The sequence below is a fragment of the Hermetia illucens genome, chromosome 1 (genome assembly GCF_905115235.1).
Source record: "Hermetia illucens chromosome 1, iHerIll2.2.curated.20191125, whole genome shotgun sequence".
In the NCBI taxonomy this organism is placed as follows: domain Eukaryota; kingdom Metazoa; phylum Arthropoda; class Insecta; order Diptera; family Stratiomyidae; genus Hermetia; species Hermetia illucens.
The window spans coordinates 161,344,358-161,368,442 of NC_051849.1; the positions used below are offsets into that span (position 1 = coordinate 161,344,358).

The window sequence follows — 24,085 nt, forward strand, 5'->3', positions numbered from 1 at the left end:
TATAAGCGTTTTCCCAAGGTTCAGAAATTTTCGTGGCGCCCAGGCCCCCGTCCTATATACATATTGAAGCTCAGGCCCTTCCGCAATAGTAGCGATCACGAAATAAGCTCCTTTTTGCGAATTTCTAAATATTAACGGAGATATAAGCGTTTAAAGTTTTTCCCAAGCTTCCTCCAAATTTCAGAAATTTTCGTGGCACTCAGGCCCCCCTCCTATATACCATTTTGAAGCTCACACCCTCCCCCAATAGTAGTGATCACGAATTAAGCTCCTTTTTGCGAACTTCTCAATATTAACGGAGATATAAGTGTTTAAATTATTTCCCAAGATTCCTCCAAAAATCAGCAATTGTCCTGGCGCTCGGACCCCCTAACTTGTATACCATTTTGAAGCTCAGACCCTCCTCCAATAATGGCGATCACGGATTAAGCTCCTTTTTGTGAAATTCTAAATATTAACAGAGATATAAGCGTTTAAAGTTTTTCCCAAAATTCCTCCAAAAATCAGCGATTTTTCTGCACCCAGACCCCACAACCTATACACCATTTTGAAGCTCACACCCTCCCCCAATAGCAGTGATCACGAATTGAGCTCCTTTTTGCGAAATTCTCAATATTAACGGAGATATAAGCGTTTAAAGTTTTTCCCAAGATTCCTCCAAATTTCAGAAATTTTCCAGGCACCCAGGCCCCTCTCCTATATACCATTTTGAAGCTCACACCCTCCCCCAATAGCAGTGATCACGAATTGAGCTCCTTTTTGCAAAATTCTCAATATTAACGGAGATATAAGCGTTTAAAGTTTTTCCCAAGATTCCTCCAAATTTCAGAAATTTTCCTGGCACCCAGGCCCCTCTCCTATATACCATTTTGAAGCTCACACCCTCCCCCAATAGCAGTGATCACGAATTAAGCTTCTTTTTGCGAAATTCTCAATTTTAAGAGAGATAAAAGCGTTTAAGGTTCCTCCCAAGATTCTCCATAAATCAGCGATTTTTCCCCACCCAGACCCCACAACCTAGATACCATTTTGAAGCTCACACCCTCCCCCAATAGTAGTGATCACGAACTAAGCTCCTTTATGCGAAATTCTCAATATTAACGGAGATATAGGTGTTTAAAGTATTTCCCAAGATTCCTCCAAAAATCAGCAACTTTCCTGGAACTCGGACCCCCCAACCTGTATACCATTTTGAAGCTCGGACGCTCCCCCAATAGTAGTGATCACGAATTAAGCTCCTTGTCGGGAAATTCACAATATTATCGAAGTAAGCACTCGGGCACCTCAACCTACATGCCATTTTGAAGCTCATAATGTTTGTAAAATCGCAAAGGGGTGAATGCAGTTCTCATCAAAAAGGTATTAAATAGCTCGCTAAGATGGTCATTGGTGGAAGATGTCACGGCGCGCTCGGTCAGGATAAAGCAGTTCAGTTACAAAAATTACGGAGAACTGGTCGGAGATCCGAAATTATGCGGGAATATTTGAATATACGATGGTTCCATTATACATAGTGCATTGTGTAAATGGGTTGAATATATGCGATATCGATTTCGAAGTGGAAAACTAATAATCGACTATCGAGTAATGAAAGAAAGTATTGCACCCATCATATGTATGTATGGGGCCCCCTCAAGTTCAACGGGGGCTAGTATGTTAAAGAGCGAAAATTCCTCAACTTTTTCATTATTTTTTCGGGCCTTCATTCTTAGTTGGTCTTATTGCTGGGGTAGTTCGGGAGGATTTCAGCATTGTTCGCGATGTTACCCCAATGTCATTTTGCGCTTCTGCGCAAGGGTCGTGAAATCTATGGTGTACAACCGATGTTAAAATGCAAAGGCTAGTTTTATGTAAATATTTCTTTATTTCAATACAGGATAGGAAATAGAGAGCATCTTTTGTCAACAGTTGGACTGCAAAATTAATACATATTTTTGTATGAAGTCGTGTTTGCCCGATAAAAAGATAATCGATGATTCAAATCTGTTTAATTTGTGATTGGGAATATGAATAATGTTCGGTTATTCACTAAAAAGATCTATAATAGCAAAAGTTATAGCTGAATTAAATAATTAGGGAAATATGCAATTTTTCTGGTCTATACACACATTGATATCGTACATCAACTTCTTTTTACGGAATTGATACAAATACTGCGTTTGTTTATTATTTAAGTTGATACGTGACACATAGAATACGTTACAGTTTATTATTTTGTTATAGTTCGAATTTCAGCAGTTTACAAATTTTTATCTTTTTTACGTACATACATCAATTGAATAATATTCTGCATTAATTAGTTGAGCTTTTTGCGAAACGTTGATATACATATCTTCATTGATCCGTGCTTAAATGTGAGGATTTCTTTCGTGCTCCTAAAAGAAAGTGAATATAGTGGGGTTGCGTGGTAAGGAGACGACATTGATTTAACATGAAGAAATTGGAGCTCTCAATTCAAGCCTGGAACAGCTTTGTTTCTTGCTAGAGCTGCCTGGGATTCTGTGAAGTATGCCTTTGATAAGAATGGGTACCGTGGATAATGGAGTTGGTTATGAATTTCGAAGACTTCTTACTCAGACTGCTGGCGCTGATTGAAGATTAACTGAATTTGTTGTTTAATTTTAGTATGTATACTTGCATATATATAATTCTAGTAATGTTAAAACTTCATATTATATATAGTATGTATAATAATTTCTCTTTTTGGCACACCCTGTTTTGATATTATTAACATGCAGTTTTTATTTCAATGCAATATATTTACCATTACATTCAATATCGAACAATATTATGTGTATGTATATATGACTTTGTATTTATTAAAAAATAATTGTTTGCCTTGCGGAAATCAAAGTTCCACATCGAAATGACTTCCATTTCGTCTGCTTCAATAAATTTCAGTTTATAAATTTAGTTATTTCACAAAGAATATTATTTAGAAAGCAGTTTGGAATCTTTTAGGTGCTTTCCCGGATATATAATGGGTAGGGAAGTGGCTATTGAGTTTCAAGTTGGCGTGGTCAGCAACATCATTTGCGTAAGGGCCCAGGGATCTCTTCTTCTTCGATACCATATATCGTTTGGTTCCATCTGAAAGAAAAAAGTAGAGTTAATTAAAAGAAGTCGGAAAACCGGAAGCTGGACGCTTCAAATACGAAAGGTTTTGTGTATTTCTTAGTACGTAGCACGTAATATATGCATATATTATGTGAGGATATCCACTTTCGGATGATATTGACATTCATAGTATTGAATTTGCAAAGAAGCAACAACTTTGACATATTATAACTTTGTTAGTAATAGTGCGATTTCCACCAAACTTGGTGTGAGATCATACTCTATGTTATACTCTATATTGTTGTAGTAGTTCGTAGTGCTAGCATGACCTTAAGAAGGGTTTGCAGCCAATTACTAAAAATTATAATAATATACTATTATTAACTTTATTTGTAAAGATATCAGTATGGAAGGTATTTCGGAGCCCAAGCATCATATAGTGGCAGCCTTCTGATTTTTTTTTGGTTTGGTGGTTTCTGAGAATTGCCCCCTTAAAGATTGATCACTTTCACCCCCCGTACTCCCCACCTTTCCAACAAATGTCAAAACTAAGACCGGCTTCGAAAAGTACTAACCGATACCTTTAATTAACATAGTCATGTATCACTATGTTTGGTTTGGTGACTATGTTTGTTGAAAAAAAAATTTACACGCCCCTTTTGCATGTATGGCGACCCCCCTTTAAATTCGTCGTAAAGGGATGTAACTCACTGTATGCGTGAGCGTTCATAGTTCTCAGCTTCCTACCAAATTTGGTGTCAATTGTCGTAACCGTCTCTGAGAAAAATGCGTGTGACGGACAGACAGTAAACCGATTTTAAAAAGGTTTTGTGTTCACACAATTAAAATGAAAAATTATTGGTTTAGAAATGTTTAGGCGATGGCGATGGCTTTTTTACCAGATTTGCCATCATCCAGGTTGCAGATAATAGTCGGACGTAACAGTGGAGCTGAGCCAAAAGGACCTTGAGCGCGCAATGCCCTCTTCCTCCTTCTCCTATCTACCTACATTTTGGCCACTGCAATGGTCCACCGGTGATTTTAATCCTCCAGTATGTATAATCAAGCAATTATTCTGTCAGACTCATTTACTGCTATGGGATAATATGAAACTCTCACACAATCTGCTCAAACGATGCAGAAATACACCTTTCGCTGTACACCCTGTTTCGTTGGTTGTATAGTGGTACATGACGAAGTCTGGAAGTCTGAAATTTCAGCTGGGCGAAATGATAATAATAATAATCGTTGGCGGAACAATCCATATTGGATCAGGGCCTTGAAGTGTGTTAGAGCACTTCATTCAAGACCACAACGGTACACTAAAGTACACTGTAGGAGGCAATGTGGTCAGCATTGCGCTCACCCGAGATTATTACCCTGATTTGACTCAGGTACTCATTCACAGCTGAGTCGAATCGTATCCGACATCCAGTCAAGATAACAAATCGCTCTGCTGTCAGTGAGATTTGAATCGCGATCCGCTACGACAGCCCAGCGCTCCAGCCACTTGAGCCATCCGGACACTGAGCGAAATTATAATTGCCCCAAAGCTCAACTGGAAAGTTTGATGCAATAGCATGATGAAAACATTAAAGAAATCAAAACGTCAGTTAATTAAGTTGATTCCACTAATCACCGTATAGTAGACTAATAACTTATTAAAAGGATAGAAAAAATAAAATGAAGACTTCAAACGGGAACTACTAAGCGAATCTACAATGGACGTCGACAAGTGTTCCTTCTCTGCAAGTAAATGCTATGCTACTTTTCAAATCGACCTGCATTAATAACGGTTATGCAAAACGAACTTCCATTGTCCTTAACCATTCACCCAAAGCTTCACACATTTATACCAATTAAGAAAAGACTCCTTGCCGGATTCAAATGAAAGGATAGAGAGAATCTTGAAGGAATGCCGTTACATCATGGAGAATACAGCCAAAGAAAGAATGCCTAAGATTTTTTTTGTATTTTTGGTGCAATGGATGAATGCATTTTGGACATCCGCAATAGTAAGCCGCCGGACTAGCAACTAAACACGTCAGAGAACTAGCCTGAAACTGTTTGAGTATTGCTGCGGGCTTGCCCAACCTGCTCTTCCGCCTTCTCATGAACAAGTAGGGTGAGGAAGAAATGAATTTGCTAATTCAAAGATCCCCGTCTCATCTCGTCTCTCCAACGATCGCGGTCAATTTTCTTCGCAAAGAGGAGAACCTAAACGTAATACGCAACCCGATTCCATCTGTCAACGCTCCTCAACATCTGTCTAACAACGTTGTCCGGAAAAATCTCCCCTTCGTCTGCATAAAGCTCTTGACTAATGCCGTCGCACCTTTGACAAAGAAAACAAGTCGAAATACCGGAAGCTGTATTTATTTTATGTGAAAAATTTCCTTAGCGCGTTTTTTCGTTCATACATAGCTCAAAATTCAAAACATTTCTTGACATATTCAACTCATATGAGAGTTCAAGTTATACGATGATGGCACCAATGCAAAACTCTGACTTTCTATAACTTTGTATCGTAATGGGATATACTTTAAGGCCTAGATTTTCTTTAGGTTCGCCATTACACCATTTAGGTTATGAAAACCAGACCTGTTACTCTTTTCGGGGCACATATTTTAAACCCCCACTCCCCTATGTTTCTTGTTATCAGAAATAAAATCAGCTTCGAAAAGTACTAATCAATCCCATTCATACTCCTTATGACCATATTCTGTGAAAAAAAAATGTATATCCCGCCTCTTCACTTATTCTGCCAACGGAGATGTCATTGATTGTCTTCCACTTGTAGATGGTTTTGGGTTCCCTAGCAGCAACCGGTTCTGGGGCAATACGGTGAGTAGACATCATCCGCCAAACTTCCCGTCACTGCACTTGTGCAAAGTGCCTACGAAACGCCTCATCGCCAAAAACATCAGCCCCTACCTTCGCACTATTGATAAGACATCTCCTTCTAAAGGTGGGATCCCCAACGTTTGTCACTAGCCAACTTAAGGCTCAAGCTCCTGCTGCAGTCATGCCCACTGATGCTTTGATTTACTCAAATATACTAATCTTTGAGTCGAGTCTTGGTTTTTGCTCTACAATCTTCTTCCCTCCATCGACGAGGGACGCAGGGTTTCACTATATATATCATCTCGACGTGTCCTGCCTGGCTTTGCGTCTTTGTGAGTAATCTTTGACGTCTTCCACCCTGATGACGTCAACCCGAAAGGAATATGCAGCGAATAATGAGTGTGCAATGCATTTCGAAATTAAGTGAACACAGCCCCACCGCCAGTTTTTCAAAACAACAATTTCTAACCACTCATCTTTTCGACCAGAACAGTTTCTAACCACTCTTCGATTTGACCAGACCCTGTCCGCAATGACCTTTGCTTTTATTTACCATAACCACAACCATACCGGTTGTGGAGCCTCCGCTTACCTAATGTGTACCCTGCAATTATAATGCATACCCACTCCTGATGGTTTGAACGCTGTATCAAATGGCAGTGTGTGCAACACTTCTCCCGACCATATCGCGAGTGACCCGTTAATTATCGCTGACGACCCCTGGGTGTGTCCTAGGATTCACAAACCAGGAAACGAATTTCGGGAAATTATCGCAGTTGTAAACTGATCCATATTAAATATTGGCCAACTGGCTGCTGAGTAAGTTTAATGAACTATATGTACTGAACTTTAGAAGATTCGTAAAGAATATAGAGGACCTCATCATGAAGCTAGAGAATGTGGAGAGTACGTCACCCGATGAACGATTGCTGTACGGGAATGAAGAAGAGAAATTATGAGAGGCCTTTCTTCTCCCATATTTCTGAAAAATTTTCAGATGATCCTAGATCTCCTAACGGGCAGGCTAGTTACTTGTGTTGAAAGGACACTTTCATGAGACTTGTTCTGCCCCTGAAATTTCAACCTTCCAGAATGGCAGCATTCATATAGAAACGATGATTGATGTGTAGTAATTTTTTCGGACTTGACGGTTTTCGAGAAGAATTATGTATATCATGAAAGTTTACAGACAGAACATTGATAAAACTTTTCACAATAAGAACCCAATGACTTAGGTTTTTTCAGGGGATCCTAGCCTAGGAATGAAATTGATATATATTTGTACTCAATTTTTGCTAAACCTGCTTAAATATTCCGAACAGATTGCTCGTGGTTTGAAGTCCTAAATATCCCATTATAGTAACAAAAAAGAAAGTAAGAATTACATTTACATAGCATGGCTAGGCATCCCATCAGAAGCGATTTCATCTGGTGGATAGGGGCATATCTATTAACATGTAAATATTCCTCGTTTCTAGCCATGCACGGGCACGTGTTTGTTCATCTCTAGTTTGTAGATCGGAATGACTATGGGAAAAAAACCAAAAGGAAGATGAAGGACGGAAAATACTTACTGTAAAAGAGCTCCGTCCACCGACTGAAAACTTGAACAGCGTGGCATCTAATGCTACGAAACAAGAACGGTGGTCGACGGAGACGGCTTTGACACTCTCCCCCTATGTTCAAGAAGGATTAGAGAGACTCCAAGACTTGGAAGTAGACCCATTCAGGAGCTGCTCATCAATTCTGAGAGCTCCTCCAATGCTAAAGACTCCAAAAGACAAAGCCCAGGGTGGTTCAATAAACGCTAAAGTACCCCGGTCAAGACTCATAGACAACAGAACCTGAGAGGGTAAATAGCTGGGTTGGGTCTTAAATTGCACCAGCCATCAATACATGGTAAGCACCATTAGGGTCTTTTGCAACAGGTTACAAAAGAATGCAAGGGGTCGCAGTGAAAAAGTCAAACCAGCTACCACAATATCGTCATAAGTGGCCTAAGTGACACCAAACCCTGCTACCATCAATTTACGGTCAAAAAGAAGAATAGGAGGATGAGAACGAGATTTTGTAGAAAATCGAAAATTTAAAAAATCCATGGTATTCAAACCGCTACAATGCGACTATCTGTGGTGGCACCGCAGCTCGATGTATTACCGACCACCAAGACGATGAAAGTAGCGATCGGAAAATACTCTTGTCAGCCCTACGCTGACACGTAACATACACCAGTATGCTAGCAGAGGGAAACAACCGAGCAAATATTTTTTAACTATGGAAGGCACAACAGGGCAGCAAACCCGCACGTCCAAAGCGAACGACGTACCCATGTCAAAAAGATTCGCATTAGCATTTGAAGCAAATTACTAGTGAAATAGTGATTTCGCCAACCTTTGATTGACTTGCCTCAAGCCACACGAGCCCAACAGAAGGCGCCATGTAGCATCGACCAAGCCGAATAAGAGCAGGTCTATAAGGGAACCTGCAAAAGCATCAAGCCGACTATCCAGCAGAACAAAAAAGAATGCTCTACAAAACTTTATTAAGGACGCAAATCCTTTGGAAAAACGCTCTATCGAATTGTGATGGGACGATTGAGACGCCGTTCATCTTCCCACATTAGTTGTCCTAATCTTTTGATGATAATGACAACCTTCAGATACCTAAGGGTGCGATGGCCGCGGGCGAATGGGCTACTAGGAATCTGAAACCAAACTGATGAGAACAAAACTCTAACCCTGTACGACATTCTGAATAAACTGTACACGCCCATGAGAGAATTCGGTATCCCGACGAAATTGATAAGACTGATTAGGCTAACCCTGACCAATGTGGGAGACCAGATGAAAGCAGCAGGATCACTCTTAAGACCATTCGACATAAACAACGGTCTACAACAAGGGGATGCCCTATCATGCATCCTCTTTAACCTGGCCCTGGAGAAAGTGATCCGTGATGCTGAGGTAAATGCAAGAGGTACGATCCTCTTTAAGTTCACCCAACTACTGGCCTATGCTGACGATATCGACATCATGGGAAGAACCACCCGAGACGTACAAACTGCCTTCATCCAGATTGAGCAGGTGGCAATTGAAGCGAGATCTTGGGTTGCACATCAATGAAGGCGAGACAAAGTATATGGTGGCAACGTCAGCACCGAAAACCAACCACCCAATAACATCAAACCGCATTGGTCAAACAGGAAGGATAAGGATAGGAGGATACATCCTATCTAGGGTCGAAAATCAAAACCGATGATGAAATCCGCGCACGATTGTTGCCAACCAACAGAGCCTATTTCAGCTTACAAAGACTGTTCCGCTCGAAACGTCTCACCATAGGGTCAAAGCTCTTACTGTACAAGACTATGATCTTGCCAGTCCTCATGTATTCCTCGGAAACTTGGGTTCTTAGCAGGAAAAATTGCGAACTCTTGGCCGCGTTCGAGAGAAGTATCCTCAGAAGAATTTTTGGCTCCCTAAATGGGCGTGGACGAATCCGTAGCCTACATAACAACGAAATCTATGAGCGATACCATGACCGTCAAGTTGTGGTTACGATGGACGGGTCACTTAAGCCATATGGATGAGGATGATCCAGCCCGGAAAGTCTATAAGGGCAATATCTATGGTAGAAAAAGAAGACGAGGAAGACCCTGCCTAAGATGGAGCGATGGCGTAGGTCCTGACCTAGACAGCTTTTAGGGATATCGAATTAGTGGACCCCGGCTCAAAACTGAGATGTCTGGAGTTTCTTATTAAGGCAGGCTCAGACTGAATACCGGTTGTAGTGCCGTTGATGATGATGATGAATACTCATGTGAAGTAATCACTGTTAAGGCTTGGTTATAGAGCGATATTTCAGCCAATTAGCATGACTATGACTATGATCGCACACTGGAGAAAGCAGGCCCGTATTTTTCCACTGTTGAAAATTCATGAAAGAATAGGCAATCCTGCAAGGAACTGTAGGCGAAATGCTGTCATCGAGAAACCTTGTGTGGAAAGCTAGCTAGCATTAAAACGAGGTTTGGATACAATCAGCTGGATAATCTGACGTATCCAAGGTAGACTGCGGAAAGTGGAAGATTAGGAATCAGCAATTGTGGGTGCCGCGTATAGAAATAAGTATAGAAATAAGCTTGTAATGCAATAACTAAGGACAGGGGATTTTTAGGAGGTAATTCCCACACGGTGCAATGGTTGAGGGGGTAGAGAGTCAGCCTTACAATCTGGCTGCTCTGAGTTCGAATCTCAGTCGCAATGGGTGTCTGTGTTTATCTTGTGTTTGTCTCAATACAGCTTATCACTTGCACAATGTTAAGTATGATGATAGTGAAACTGAAGCGCAGTCTGACTGTGTAGATGGCCTATACTCCTTAAGAAGTGAACTAGAAACACTAGAAATGCCACACACAAGCTTACCTAGAGCAGTGTCTCTCAAAGATTTCCGCCTACAAAAAAGGACAGACAGATAGACGACCAAAACAGAGACAGGCAGAAAGTGAATCGATTTTAGTTAGTTTTGTTTTTCACAAACCTTAAAAATCGTCCAAGTCAGCAATTCAGGTCAAAATTAACAGGTCCTGAGCTAGAATTTGAGCGCTCTGGACTCTCCCTATTACTGTTAACATTTACTTGAAGAAAATATAAATATATATATATAAAGATATGTGTGTAGTTGCAAACTTTTAAGCCTAAATTATGCGGACTTGGTTGGTTCCACAATTCAGATTGACTAATTGTCTCTGAGAGACAATCAGCAAAAAAAGGAAATTCTTGAGAAATGACCGCACGTTTGACTACAATAACGGATTAAGATTTCACCATAAATTCCAGTATAATGCTATACACAAAATTACGTACATCGTTGAGCTGGTTTCGCTGGTTTCATCATATCGTACAGTGGGATCGAATCGAAATTGTAAGGGGATGATACATAGTTTGACGGGTCATTCAGCAAATCATCATTTTCATCATCCAGGAATTGCGAGTTGTATGGTCCCATGTATGATCGAGCATAATCTCCGTAGTTGTCTTCATTTTCACTCTCGTATCGGGAACGTTCACCAGCTTCCACTAAAGCAATTAGAGCCAACATATCAGCAGGAGTCAGTTTTGAGTCACGTTTTGATCTGAAAATAAAAAAAAATATTTTTAGTGCCATAAATGATAAAAGCAACTTCCAAGAATTCAAAAAGGATTCGCTAGCAATCAAGGCAAGTGAATCGAAGACAAAAGGTTCCTAGAGAATACGAAAATGTCATTGAAAACTCCCTCAATAATAAAAGTATATCCAAGAATGAGATCCACAAAGCAGGGAATGAAATGGGATACATCATCCCCACAAAAAATTCCGCCACAAACGAAATAGCTAAATAGTAACTGATAAAGTTGAAAGTTATATTGTAAGCCAAGTAGCACTTTGTAATGCACTTGAAAATTGAAAGTAGTCAAAATGAACATCTGAATTGGCTTTTGTCTACCACCTGGGCAGGAAGTACTAGTTGACACGCGCTTACTTGCCTTTTTAGTAGTCGTTCGGAAAAGGTAGCTCCCTCACACATAGTTTTAGAAATCACTTTGATCAAGATTTCCAGTTCTTCTACACTGCCTGTGGTTTAGGGGAAAGGTCGAAGTGATGTGGGGCCCTCTTCATAGATACCAACTAATCGAATGTGTAGTGGCCTCCTAGTGTCTCCATGTGATTGATCCTCCACATAAAATATGATGCAGACATAATAGCCTTTTAATACAAGCGTTTAGCGGGGGGACAGAGAGATCTGTATCGACTTGCTACAAGCCGTAATGAACGCACACAGGATCTGCTGCGTTAATGACAAGAATGGTACTTTGCTTACCAACCGTCGAGCCGCAACGGATAGATACGAGAATACTTCGAGTAGATTTCAACTGAAGAATTTGCTCATCCTCCACTCCCACAATCATTACCGACATTTGGACCAGTTCCATAAGTCAGCGCAACTGAAGTCGAGGAAGCAATAAAACAAATGAAGTCGGGGAAAGCAACAGGACCTGACGACATCGCATCTGAGCTCTGGAAAGCGAAGAGCTGGGACCCAACATTGTGGCTCAGTGAAGTCTTTAATCGGGTTATTCAGGAAGGAAGAACACCATCTGACTGGCAAGAAAGTACTACTGTTCCAATATGGAAAAAGAAAGGTAGTCCAACAGAATGTTCACATTACCGTCCGATCCGGTTACTTTCCCAGTCCATGAAGATTTTTCAACGCATTCTTGACAACCGTATTCGCGAAATCGTTGAAATAAATGTGAATCAAGCCGGATTTGTCAAGAACTGCGGAACTGCTGACGCAATACACGCTGCGCGGTTACTCATGGAGAAACACCGTGAGAAGCATCGTTCTCTTTACATTGCCTTTCTGGATCTAGAGAAAGCGTTTGACCATGTACCACACGAACTCATCTAGTATGCTTTACGACAACACTTCGTGCCAGAGGAACTCGTCCACTGGGTTCAATTGCTCTACCACGATCTGAAAAGTAAAGTTCAAAGTATGGCGGGTGTATCAAAACCGCTTCGTGTCTCTGTTGGTGTTCATCGAGGAAGCGCCCTCTCACCACTCCTTTTTGTTTTTGTTATGGACACCGTCACACGGGATATCCAACGTCCAGCGTCCTACACACTGCTTTATGCAGATGATGTTTTCCTAGCATCTAATAGCAAAAATGATCTCGAGCAACTTGTCCAAAAATGGAATGATCGCCTCATGCAACACGGTCTCAGATTGAATCTAAACAAAACTGAATTTTTGACGACCGATCCTTATGAAACAGGCACAATCACTGTCAGCGGCAGTGATCTGCCCAGAACTGAGCGATTGAAACACCTCGGGTCAACGCTATCAGCAAATGGAGAACTGTGTTATGAAATTGCTTCACGCATTAACGCAACCTGGATGAAGTGGCGTTCCACAACTGGTGTTCCTTGTGATCGACGTATCAACGAACGTCTCAAATCTAAAATTTACCGGAATGTCGTCCGTCCAGTCGCTCTCTATGGTTCTGAGTATTGGTCGACTATAAAAGACAATGAACGGCGTCTTGCGGTAATGAAGACGAAGATGCTACGTTCGACTAGTGGCGTCACACGTTTAGATCATATCCGAAATGAGGATATCCGCGATCGTTATGGGGTTGATTGAGTCAGGACAAGTATGGTAGTAGGGCTCGACGAAAGAAACAATGTTAACCTTCCACGATGCAACGGGCAAGGTGGGGCTATGGATTAATGGTCATATAAATAAAATGATCACCTGGAAAAGAAAATGGTTACTAATAGTAAGTGGGTAAGGCACTGCGATGAAAATAATTTTTGAAGTCTGTAGATATAAGTGGAAATTCGAAATAACGGTAATTAGTAGGAAAGCGTAAATCATACATATAAGAATAGCGTAAATCTTTAGTTAAGGCACGTGATCACAAATGATTCGAAGCCTAGAAGGTCTTTCAATATCAAAGAAATTTCTAATAATGTATTCAGGCAGCCCGAAGTCGGCCCTCACATTCAGTCCAGTTTTAGTGCGAAAACACGACAGGCTAGAACGCCGAAATGGAGATAATTTCAAATAATTTAATTTGTTGCGATTAAACATCAAAGTATAGAAAGAAAGTTATAAAATAATTTTTTGGCAATACACTACGCAATCCAATGGTATGAATCCAAGGTAATAGTATGCCACATTTGTTCGATTATTTAGGATTGCTCGAAGGAATCCTGATCCGGATTCAGCTTAAAAGGCTTCCAGGGGAACACAGTGCTGACCACATTGTCTGTTACAGGATATTATAATCCTCTAGTGTAACGATACGGTCTTGAATGAAGTACTCTAACACTTCAAGGCATTGATCCAATTGGGTTGTCGTAATTATTATTATACTCCTGGGATGAATTAAGATACCTAGCCACGAACCAACAGCGATGGTGTCTAAGTATGGTTAAAGCGCTATGTGCTACATAGGCACATGGCACTGGAGCATCAGAAAACAAGGCTTCTTCTCTTAGGGAACTAATAACTAAGTAACCGATTGGAAATATCAAAGAAAAATATATATCAAAGAGTGGTTAATTAAAATTCCAATTTGGAAATTAAAAGGGAGGGCAGAAACTCGATACTCGGCTATAGCTGAAAGAATCCAACGAAATGAATAGAGATGATTCGATTGATTACTATTCTGTTACTTGTTTGGCAATAGCATCAAAACTATGGAACGAATGAAGAATGAAATATCAATGTCACAATCAAGGCAGCGCTCCGGTAAAATACACAAGGGAATATAGAAAGGAGTTGAAGGCTAGAATACGAAGGGTCTGGCGTTACACTAAAGAACCATTGTAGATAGTCCGCACTAAATCATACACAGCCTGCTTAGCAATCTCTATCAGAATATTTAAAACAGAGTCTACTGGGAAAATATTCGCGAATGGAAATGGCTCTAATTTCACCAACACAAACATTGATGGAACACAGCGCATTTTTTGCCTGAAGTAGCGTGTCCACCCACCCTACGTGATAATCATGATGGAGGATTGATAATTTATTGTCGAAAGTACGTACTACAGAAAATAAAACCAATTCCACCACGAGGAAATGAGGACATGAAGATCATGGAAAATTTAAATTGTCAACCCCGCAAATACCGTTGTTATTTCAACTATAGGACAGGACATGTGAGATTGCCGATGGACTCCAAATATATCTAAGCCGCCGAAACTAAAGGAGAGAAAATAAGAGGAGATTCATAGACAAAAGCCAAACAAACGTGAAACGTGTGGCAGTAATTTCGAAGGGGTGTGAACTAGATTCCATAACGGATCATGAAAATTTCTCCATCTCCTAATTGGCATTAGGAATTAATATAACGGTGAAAGGAATTTTTAAAAAATGACCTTTTTATTAAAAATCGATCGCATACAGAAAAGTTCCTTAACACAAAGAAATCGACCATAGAAAAAGCCACGGAGTAAAAGAGAGAATTCAGTATACGCAAATAATAGATAGGTCGAACTGGGAGAAACAATCGTTAAATAAAGACATGAAGGTCCTGGGGATTTATCGTGAGTACCTGCCTTATAGGCATAATCTCACGGACTTCCTCGGACACCGGTTGATTTGAAGACCACCATCGGAGCCCCGCCCTGATTCGCATGACGGTACTGATTTATATTAAGTGCAGTTTCAGTATTCATGCCAGCGGATACGGGCCCTATCTAACACCTCTTTTACAATTAGGGGGTATGGCACCCAAGTTATGCAGCACAACTCCACGCTTGAGCCCACAAGGAACTCTCCCCGCGATATGGGACCAACCAAGACCACCAAGAAAACACCACAAGGAGGCCAATCGCAAATAACCAGGCCGAGGACATTTCCCCCAGAAATTCTCCTGGAACATATGCTCTCAGAAGGCCATCCCGGTTCACATGGTACCAGGCAACTTCCAGTGAGGCTTAATGGCAGGAACTATATGAAATGAGTTCCATTGCAGACTCGGGTCTGATCACCTTAATCGAGTATGGGGGGACGGCACCGTTAGATAGTGACAGCTGAAGGATATAAATGATAGAAGCGCAAGCTAGGGTTGAGAGTTTTATGGCAGCAGGATTACATGGCAAATGAAGTAGAATCGACCACTGATGAGAATCATCGAAGAACAGAAAAGTGATCGAAAATGTCTTGACACAATGATCCTGAAGCACGGATTTATAGTGGTGAAGATTAATCACCATGTAAAGTCGGACATAGACACAGAATGGATTCATGTGATTTGAATATAGAAATCGTGCTGATTATAACTCGTTAGCCATGATAGTCTGCATATTCAACTCCGTGGAAAACGACCTAAATGCCAACAGTGATGGCTTAATACGCTAAACGGTAATTTAGAAAGCCGACTCTAACCAAACCAAGCTTACAACAAGTCGGAATACCGGAAGCTCGCACTTCAGGTATAAAGGTTTTGTGTTCATCTTATGTAAGAAATTTCAACGCACATTTCTCTATCCGTATATAGCTACAAATCCAAAATAATCCTTTATATTTTTCCAAACTACGAGACATACGTACACATTACGCTCACCCTAAACAAACAAACTGTCTATTTCCTAATACTGTACACATATATGCACGTATATAAATTGATCGTACCCATATTTCCGATTCACTTCTTATATTTATGATATCTGAATTATGACGTCATGCGGGTTGTAGAGTGCACGAAATTCACAAAACATGGTAAAGTTTTACCCCCTATAACTTTGTTAGTAATACTTGGATTTTCTTCAAACTTGACCAAACCGTGCACTATGTTCTTCACTATACGCATGCTAAATTTTGTACTTCTGGGATGAACATAAGGGGGGGTGCCGGGTAAATTTCTAAAATGTGGAAATATACTATTATTAACTTTATTTGTGCAGATATCGGAACCGGATATATTTTGAGGCCTAGATTTCGTAGAGATGCATCACTGTGATTTTTTTCAGATTTTTCGGTTGGATAGGTTCTGAGAACGAGACCTGTTACACTTTTTGGGGGTCATATTTTGAGCCCTCACTCCCCTATGTTTCACCCAACATCAAATATTGAACCAGTTTCGAAAAGTACTAATTGAGACCTTTCATTTGATACCCCACATGGCTACATTCTGTGAAAAAAAATTTTGCACCCTCCTTTCACATGTATGAAAAGCCCCCCCTTAAACTTAACACAAAATGACGTCAGTTGCTGCATGTAAAGGGAACGGCAGATTACATACTCCTACCAATTTTCGTGACGATCGGTCCAGCCGTTTCCGAATAAATCGGCTGTGACAGACAGACAGACAGACAGACAGACAGACGGACAGACAGACATCGAATCGATTCTAATAAGGTTTTGTTTCACACAAAACCTTAAAAAAGAGAATTCACGAAGTTCAGGAAAATTGGGACAAATCAGCCGACAGGAAGTTTATATCCCGCTGGAGTAGTGAATCCTCTGTAAGGTGAAGGTTGAGAATTCAGTCAAACTAATCTCTACTTACCGTAGTAAACAATAAAAAAACGTAGAAATTTATGGGCTTGTGGCCTACAATTGCCTAGTTTCTTAATGCTTTGGAAATGCCTACCACGCTTCAGAGAAAAACTCAATTTTCGGCTGCGATGGTTTGATAAGATTTATGGTTCGATTACCGAATATGCAATTAATTCTCGACAGCAGTATTGCGGCTACTAGGATGACCGCCAGATCCAATTTGGTCTTGGGGTAAGCAAGGTAAAAGGGTGAAACTCTGTTAAGCATTCCTCTGCCTTCAATGCCACCGGGCACGGAATTTGGTGCTGGATTAATGCTTACTGCATCCGCTAGGCACACCCTCATGTCCTAGAAACCGGTAAACGTCCAATACAAAGTAGGAGGAAACTTTCTACAAGTAATTCAATGAAATGCACGAGAAACTTCCTAAGAGTGGCATTGCAATTGGGATTGATTATCTGAACGTCAAGGTGAATTCTGTCTTGTGAATGTGTCAAACCCAAACGTTGACATCAGGTTCGACCGAGGTCATCATCCAGCTTACCTTTTGTTTGTACAACAAGACAAGAGGGAATTTATTATTAAACTGCTCAGGAAGGCAAAAGCTAACGTAAATAATATCAATATGATGCAGGTCTTTCGAAAGTCAAATCAAAGACATAATAGTTCGTCCCGTGATCCACGAAGGAACATTTCACCATGTTCTCAATTGTATAACACTCAATGAAGTTCTGCTTCTCGTAGATGAAATGACTAACCACCGTAGAACGTGGACCGCTTGAGAAGTGAAAGTGCACCCATGCAAGCCAAGGTCGCTGAAGTTAACGATCTCCTGTGAAACTGTTTCTTCCAACAATCTCTGTACAGCTCCTACTCTCATTTATCCGCAAATCCCGGGGAGTCGAGATCTATTTCAAAGAGTCAATGATCGTTATAATTCTGAAAAGGAGCTTCCTTCTAGACTGCAACAATTGAAGAGATATTTGCGTGTTCCCTGCCCTGAAACATATAAAAAAACATTTCAAATCAGCGGGTGGGTCACTGGATAGGTCACTCTTAAAGAAAGGACGACAGCTTCAGAGCATTGCACAGCTAGCATATACAGTATGGCTGAGTGACCGAGGAGTCGGCCAAAAATGCCGAAATATGTTTCGGAGTTGAAACACACTTCGCCGAACTGACAACAATTGTGCGAAAACGAGAGATTTTGGGGGGTAATAGTTACTATATTTCCCAATCTGGAATTATACTTCGTATGTTAAGGAAAAATACTCACCCCATAAATGAATTGATTTTAAAGTAAAACCGAAAAAAGATAAAGTTAAAGACAGATTCGAGGTTCGGATGAAAAAGTTCCGCTTCCCGTATTTCTCAATTGTTGATCCAGCAAGAATAAAGGACTTCACGTAGATTCAAAATGTAAAAAGATGAAAAAAGTTTAGAACCTCCAATTTTTAACATTTTCCCTATTTGCTGCCGGTATAGATGCTCAACACACTCATATCAATAAACAAGTCCACATTAAAGGAAAAATCCTAATTGAATCTTCAGTCAATTTTGAATTTATTATTTATGATCAGAGGATTAATTGCAAAGGTCATCGGAAATCTTCTTACAATATAGTACGATATCGCAGCCATTCCAATATGATGTATCTTGTAACACCTTCGAAAAATATCGCAAAATTTACCTTCACCCATTAGTTAGCCTTTCCACAAAAATCCCCAATTGAAGTTGGTTGTGCTCACAACTGTACTCACTGAATCTCGAGAGAATATTTATTGCGTCTTCTAATTTCACGATTCGGTTCATGTTATTACAGATTGTAGGTCTCCTTTGAGTTACATGTCTTGAATCATATTTCTACGTTACTAAGGTAATAAGGCAAATGTCTACTGCAAACCAGAATCGACTAGAAACAGACGTAAATACCTTTCAACCCACTCCGCTTCGTGTCTGAGGACAACAACAATAAATAATTTGCCATCATCATCTTGTGATGAAGTTCAATTTTGTTGCCTTCGGAAATGGAGTTCATACGAAACTGACTGTTGTTTACGGAACCTAGATAATTGGAGTAAAATTGTTAAGTGAAGTTCCGTTGGGCAATTTATTGATTAGTTCATAGCGTTCAAGCGATAGGTAGTCGTCTGGAAATATCTTAAACTTTTGTACCCCAGGAAGTATTCGACAAACATATTCTGAATATCTTACTACTAATTAGGTTAAAAAAACTACTTTCACATGAACGATCATGATTCAAGTCGAATCACATTCGTTGATCTGGAAAAGCGATGTGTCTTATTATGGCAGCGATTTGTTTGTTTATTTTCAATGAACCTAGGTCAAGAATGAAAGCGTGCAAAACTTCTGAAATTTACGATTTGGCACCTATTCAAGCTCAGATATACCTGGCGGTTGACAAAAGTGGAGAAAACTTTCCATATTGATCGGCGTTCCTCCCATATCTCGCCAGCTTTAGGACAAAGCTCTTTCTGGTCCCACATTCGCAACTCTCGCTGCCCTGCCCAGTTATCCCCTCCGTCCATTAAATTCTCTGGCTCTCAGCTAACTCCCCCCAACTATCTTTTGATTTACTCTGCCGCTACTTTTCGTCAGTCTATGTTCCCCCTCCTTCCTCCGAATCCCTCCCGATAGTGGATGTAGCCTGCCCCGCATCGCCTACCATTCTCCTTCTTACCCCTATCCTTGTCGAGTACCTCATTGGCAAACTTGATGCCAATGTCATACCTGGCTACAGTGGTCTTCCAACCCTCTTTTTGCTAAAAACTAGTAAGTCAATCTCCATTCCCCTATCTCTTATTTTCAACAAAAGCCTCGAAGAGAATCATTTTCCCGGCTTGTGGAAAGAGGCTCTCATCATCCTCATTCACAAAAGTGGCGATCGTACGCTTGCCGAGAATTACCGTCCCATTTCCCAACTCTCCTCCTGTTCCAAAATCCTGGGAAGATATGTCAGCTACTGGTTGTCCGTCCACTTTGCCCAACACATAGTGAAAGAGCAACACGGCTTCGTTAAACGTAGGTCCACTACCTCCAACCTGCTTGACTTTACCAACTTTGTCGCCAAATGTCTAAATTCACGGCAAGAAGTGCATACCATTTACACTGACTTCTTACCTTTCCAACTGATCCTGGCGCGTCTCCTTTGACGGCTGTACTTCCCGCTCCTTCTCCTCCTCTTCTGGCGTCCCCAGGGATCTATTCTGGGTCCTTTGTTATTTTTATTTTTTATTATCAACCTTCGTCCCCTTCTTACTTGTCCCTGTTTGCTCTATGCAGACGACCTTAAGCTGTTCCGCTATATCGTCGTCTATGGACTGTGTTTCCATTCAATCTAACCTGGACACTCTGGTTCGTTGGTGCTCGACTAATGGTTTAGGGCTAAACGTCAGAAAGTGTCACTCTATGTGCTACTCCCTGAAATCCTCACCCATTTCTTTCTTCTACTCTCTTAACGAACATTCCTTATACTGCTTAAATTCCACTCAAGACCTCGGAGTCACTTTCGATAATAAGCTCCGCTTTGACACCCATTGCCTCGATGTCATCAACCGAGTAGCAAAATTGCCAGGCTTTATACTTCGCTCCTCCTCTGATTTTGACTCCATCGAACCCTCCTTGGCTTCATTTGTAGTATTGCTCCGTGATCTAGTCACCCTCCTGTAACTGTGATTGTCTTGCCCTTGAAAATGTGCAACGTAAATTCACCCATTCCCTCTTCTTTAAGAAAAGCTTCCCTCGTGTGGACTACCCCTCCCGCCTCCGCTTTCTGAACTTTCCCTTCCTACAACAGCGTGGATCCTATCTAGATCTATGCACATTTTTTAAACTTTCCTCGGGTCTGATAGACTGCTCCGCCGCTGACGACATCACCTGCCGTCCTGCGTCTTATAAAACACGTAGCGCAGACATTTTCAACGTGCCCTTCATTCCCCGAATCCAAAGCTTTGCCGAAATTACAACGCAAAACAGCTTAATCCTTTTAACTTCTCTACTTTAAGTAGTTTTGAACGTAGGATAAGATTTTTGCTTTCTCCTCTTCCTGAGGACAATAATGAATTGGAATGTACTATGTCTGTTGTCCGTTAAATTAAATAAATAAATAAATGATCGATTCTTCCACAATCTATTATCAAGTCACATTAACATTACCTAGGAACTAATCCATTACAACCCTCATACCCAATCTACCAGCTGGATTTACACACACATTTACGTCTGATATACTTCAGCACATTGTATCTTGAGGTTTGCTTCCAACCTATTATAACATAACATAACATAACATTTGAGATAGATTCAGGGTAGAAAGGGGTATCTGTCGACGTCTTTAGCATGCATTAAACTGACAAAAGGCACAATCCCTCTCCTCGTCGTCGCCGTATAGCTTTATAGGGGCATCATTTTAGCCACCTGGCATTTTCACCAATTATTTTTATCGATATACTCATCCCGAAATTTTTCAGAAATATCACCTCCACTGGCGGCATAAAAAACACTGTTGACAGAAGTGACAGGAATATGCCTCTGATGGTCTCTCAGTTGATTATCATTGTCCGGTATTCATTCTCTGTGGTAACCGCACTTTTGTTTTTTTTTTTAATAACCAAGTTTCCTTGATCTACTTGTCCATCCTAAATATGTATATGACTCCCTCGACAAGGTTTCACGGCTAATTTCCAGTATCTTTAGAATTGTAAACGCTTGGCGCATATAAAAAAGGTTAGAACCTTGACAAAAATTGAAGATTCTATTGACTGCTGCAACCGTGGCCCGCTCGAGTTCCGATAGCACACAAAATCCCAAGAAGTTCAACATAGTGTATCGCATGACAAGTGGGAATTTGTTACTGGGCTAGGCAGGGAATCATGATCTTTAAGATTCCAAATGAGGACACCCGACTTGAGGGCGATCATTGGAGGGGTATATGCGCCCTATCTCTTCCCCGGAAGATACTATGTACCTACAATAATCCTGAAACCCTTCACCGAGCACCTCGAAAGTTTGGTCGACAGGGAGCAGGCTGGTTTCCGCTCGGAAGTATTGACCACATCCACACCGTGCGTATCAATTTGGAATTGTGTTTGAAGTTCATAGAGCTTCGGCTGCTCTTCGTTGATTTCGAGGTTTCTGTTGACTTTGACACCGAACAGAATGTCGCTCGACGCATAAGCACTACATCCGCTTATGCTGCCTTCTCTCAAATGTGGAAATGCGGTCATCAACATCAGGTTGTGCTTTTTGTGTTGCCATATGGAAATAGCACATGGAATGTGACAACCATTGTTAATCAAAAGCTTCAATCCTTTACCAACCCTTATCTGCAACGTATCATCGGGACACACTGGCCCGATACCATTTCGAACAAATAGCTTATTTGGCCAGTTACCCGTGGGCGAGGAGATTGGAGGCCACAAGCAACAGATTGAGGAGAGGCGACCATTCCTGGTTACGCCATAGAATAGAATATACTCTCGCAAGATGGTCCACAGTCTGGTCACCCCAAGGGCACTTGGCCTAGAACAATAGAGAAGGTGTGCGAGCAAATTTCAGCGGATGGTATAAGTACAACCAAGTGGGGAATGCCAATCATAATTCACCCTTACTCCACACGACCGCATCCATATAGAAAGGCCGTACAGACTAGATACTCTTACAAAATTTAGTGATACTAGCTTCAACCGTTCTTAAGAACATTGGGCACAACAGAGCGACAGCCAGACAGACAAATATTGAATCGAACCATAGTTTGCCTCTAGGCCATTTATTTCCACTATCACGTTTACCAGTCTCAATTAGATTAGGTGGCTGATAACGTTATCCTAGAAATCAGTAGACATATATTTGCACAGAATCAAGGTTTTTGTATTTCTTCTAGACCCTGCAATCCCCTAGCCGCCTGGGCTATTTAAGGTAAGGCCTTGGTTGGTACTTTCAGCAGTAAACGTGTAAAATTGCAAATTTAAAGTAAGACATGATTCATTTTCAAGAACTATCTAACCAAACAATTTTGGCAAATCATGACGATGCATTTACATAAAATCTAACTCTCAATATACAACACACATGTGCCCTTAATAAGAATTTCGGGCAGGTGTTTAGAATGATCAACATGACGGTTGGTGAATCAAGCATGCGCTTGCCGTTAATCCGATTCAAGCATATATGTTAGTTTACATGTAATACACAACGTCGAAAATATGGATAACTAGTACCATAAGGTTCTAGATAAAACCATAGGCAATCACCTTACGAATGGTATAGTTAGGACCTGGAGAACTACAAGAAAACCACAATGTCAACTCACCGAATACTGAGAATCAATGTTAGAGGTAACTTTGACAAATAAAATAGTACCGAACCCCAGGAGAATAGACTGGGGTGCCTATATGAGGCAACTAAGCCTCATCTAGAACGATGAAATGAAATCGGAGATGAACTGCAATTTGAATAACGGAAAGACTTCAACAGAGTCATCGTTGACGTGTATGAGGCCAGCTATCCGAATAAAATAGCCAATTCCTCCCAAGATGTAAGATTGAAGACAAGGACAGAGTACTATTCCCTGTTTGTCTGAAAAATAAGATGGACGATTTACCAAGAATGGGGGAACAAGTCACACCTACTTCTTAAAACCTATCTCGCGGGGTTCTGTACAGCGGCCGAGGACAGTACTATTCTATTTTATACTCCAATAACAGGGCATTCCAAGCAAACAGAACCAAACGCGGCATAACAGTCAGGGAGCTACATCAAATTCTAAGATCGCAAGGATGATCGGTCCAAATTAAAAATACTTTGAATCATTGGCTAACCATAGCAGTATATCTGAAGCGAAGGTATACGCCAAAGATATAAGGGACAGAATATTGTGATACTCAAGGATAGCCAGGCCACTAGCAAGTCATTCAGATATAACTAAGTAGATTCTGGCTGGTATGGGAGTGTCTTGATATATTAAGTACACTTGGCTCGTACAGTACGGCAGTGGATGACTACGCCAGGAAGGGAATAGAAATACCATCTATGGACTAGTATCCATCCAAGAGACTGAAAAGCACTTAAAAGCATAATCCCTCAAGAGGAACGACTGAGGAAACTATA

The 24,085-nt window shown here is 40.8% G+C and overlaps 1 protein-coding gene across 1 annotated transcript in view; it reads right to left on the minus strand.

The window, feature by feature from the left end:
• Positions 1 to 1,844: 1,844 nt before the first annotated feature.
• LOC119646599 overlaps positions 1,845 to 24,085 on the minus strand; it is a 149,322-nt gene continuing 127,081 nt past the window's right edge. The window contains exons 4-5 of the mRNA XM_038047092.1: positions 10,767 to 11,035; positions 1,845 to 3,090 (exon numbers count right to left, since the gene is read on the minus strand). Coding sequence (XP_037903020.1) covers positions 2,936 to 3,090; positions 10,767 to 11,035 — 424 coding nt within the window. The 3' untranslated portion in view covers positions 1,845 to 2,935. The remainder of the gene's footprint in view (positions 3,091 to 10,766; positions 11,036 to 24,085) is intronic.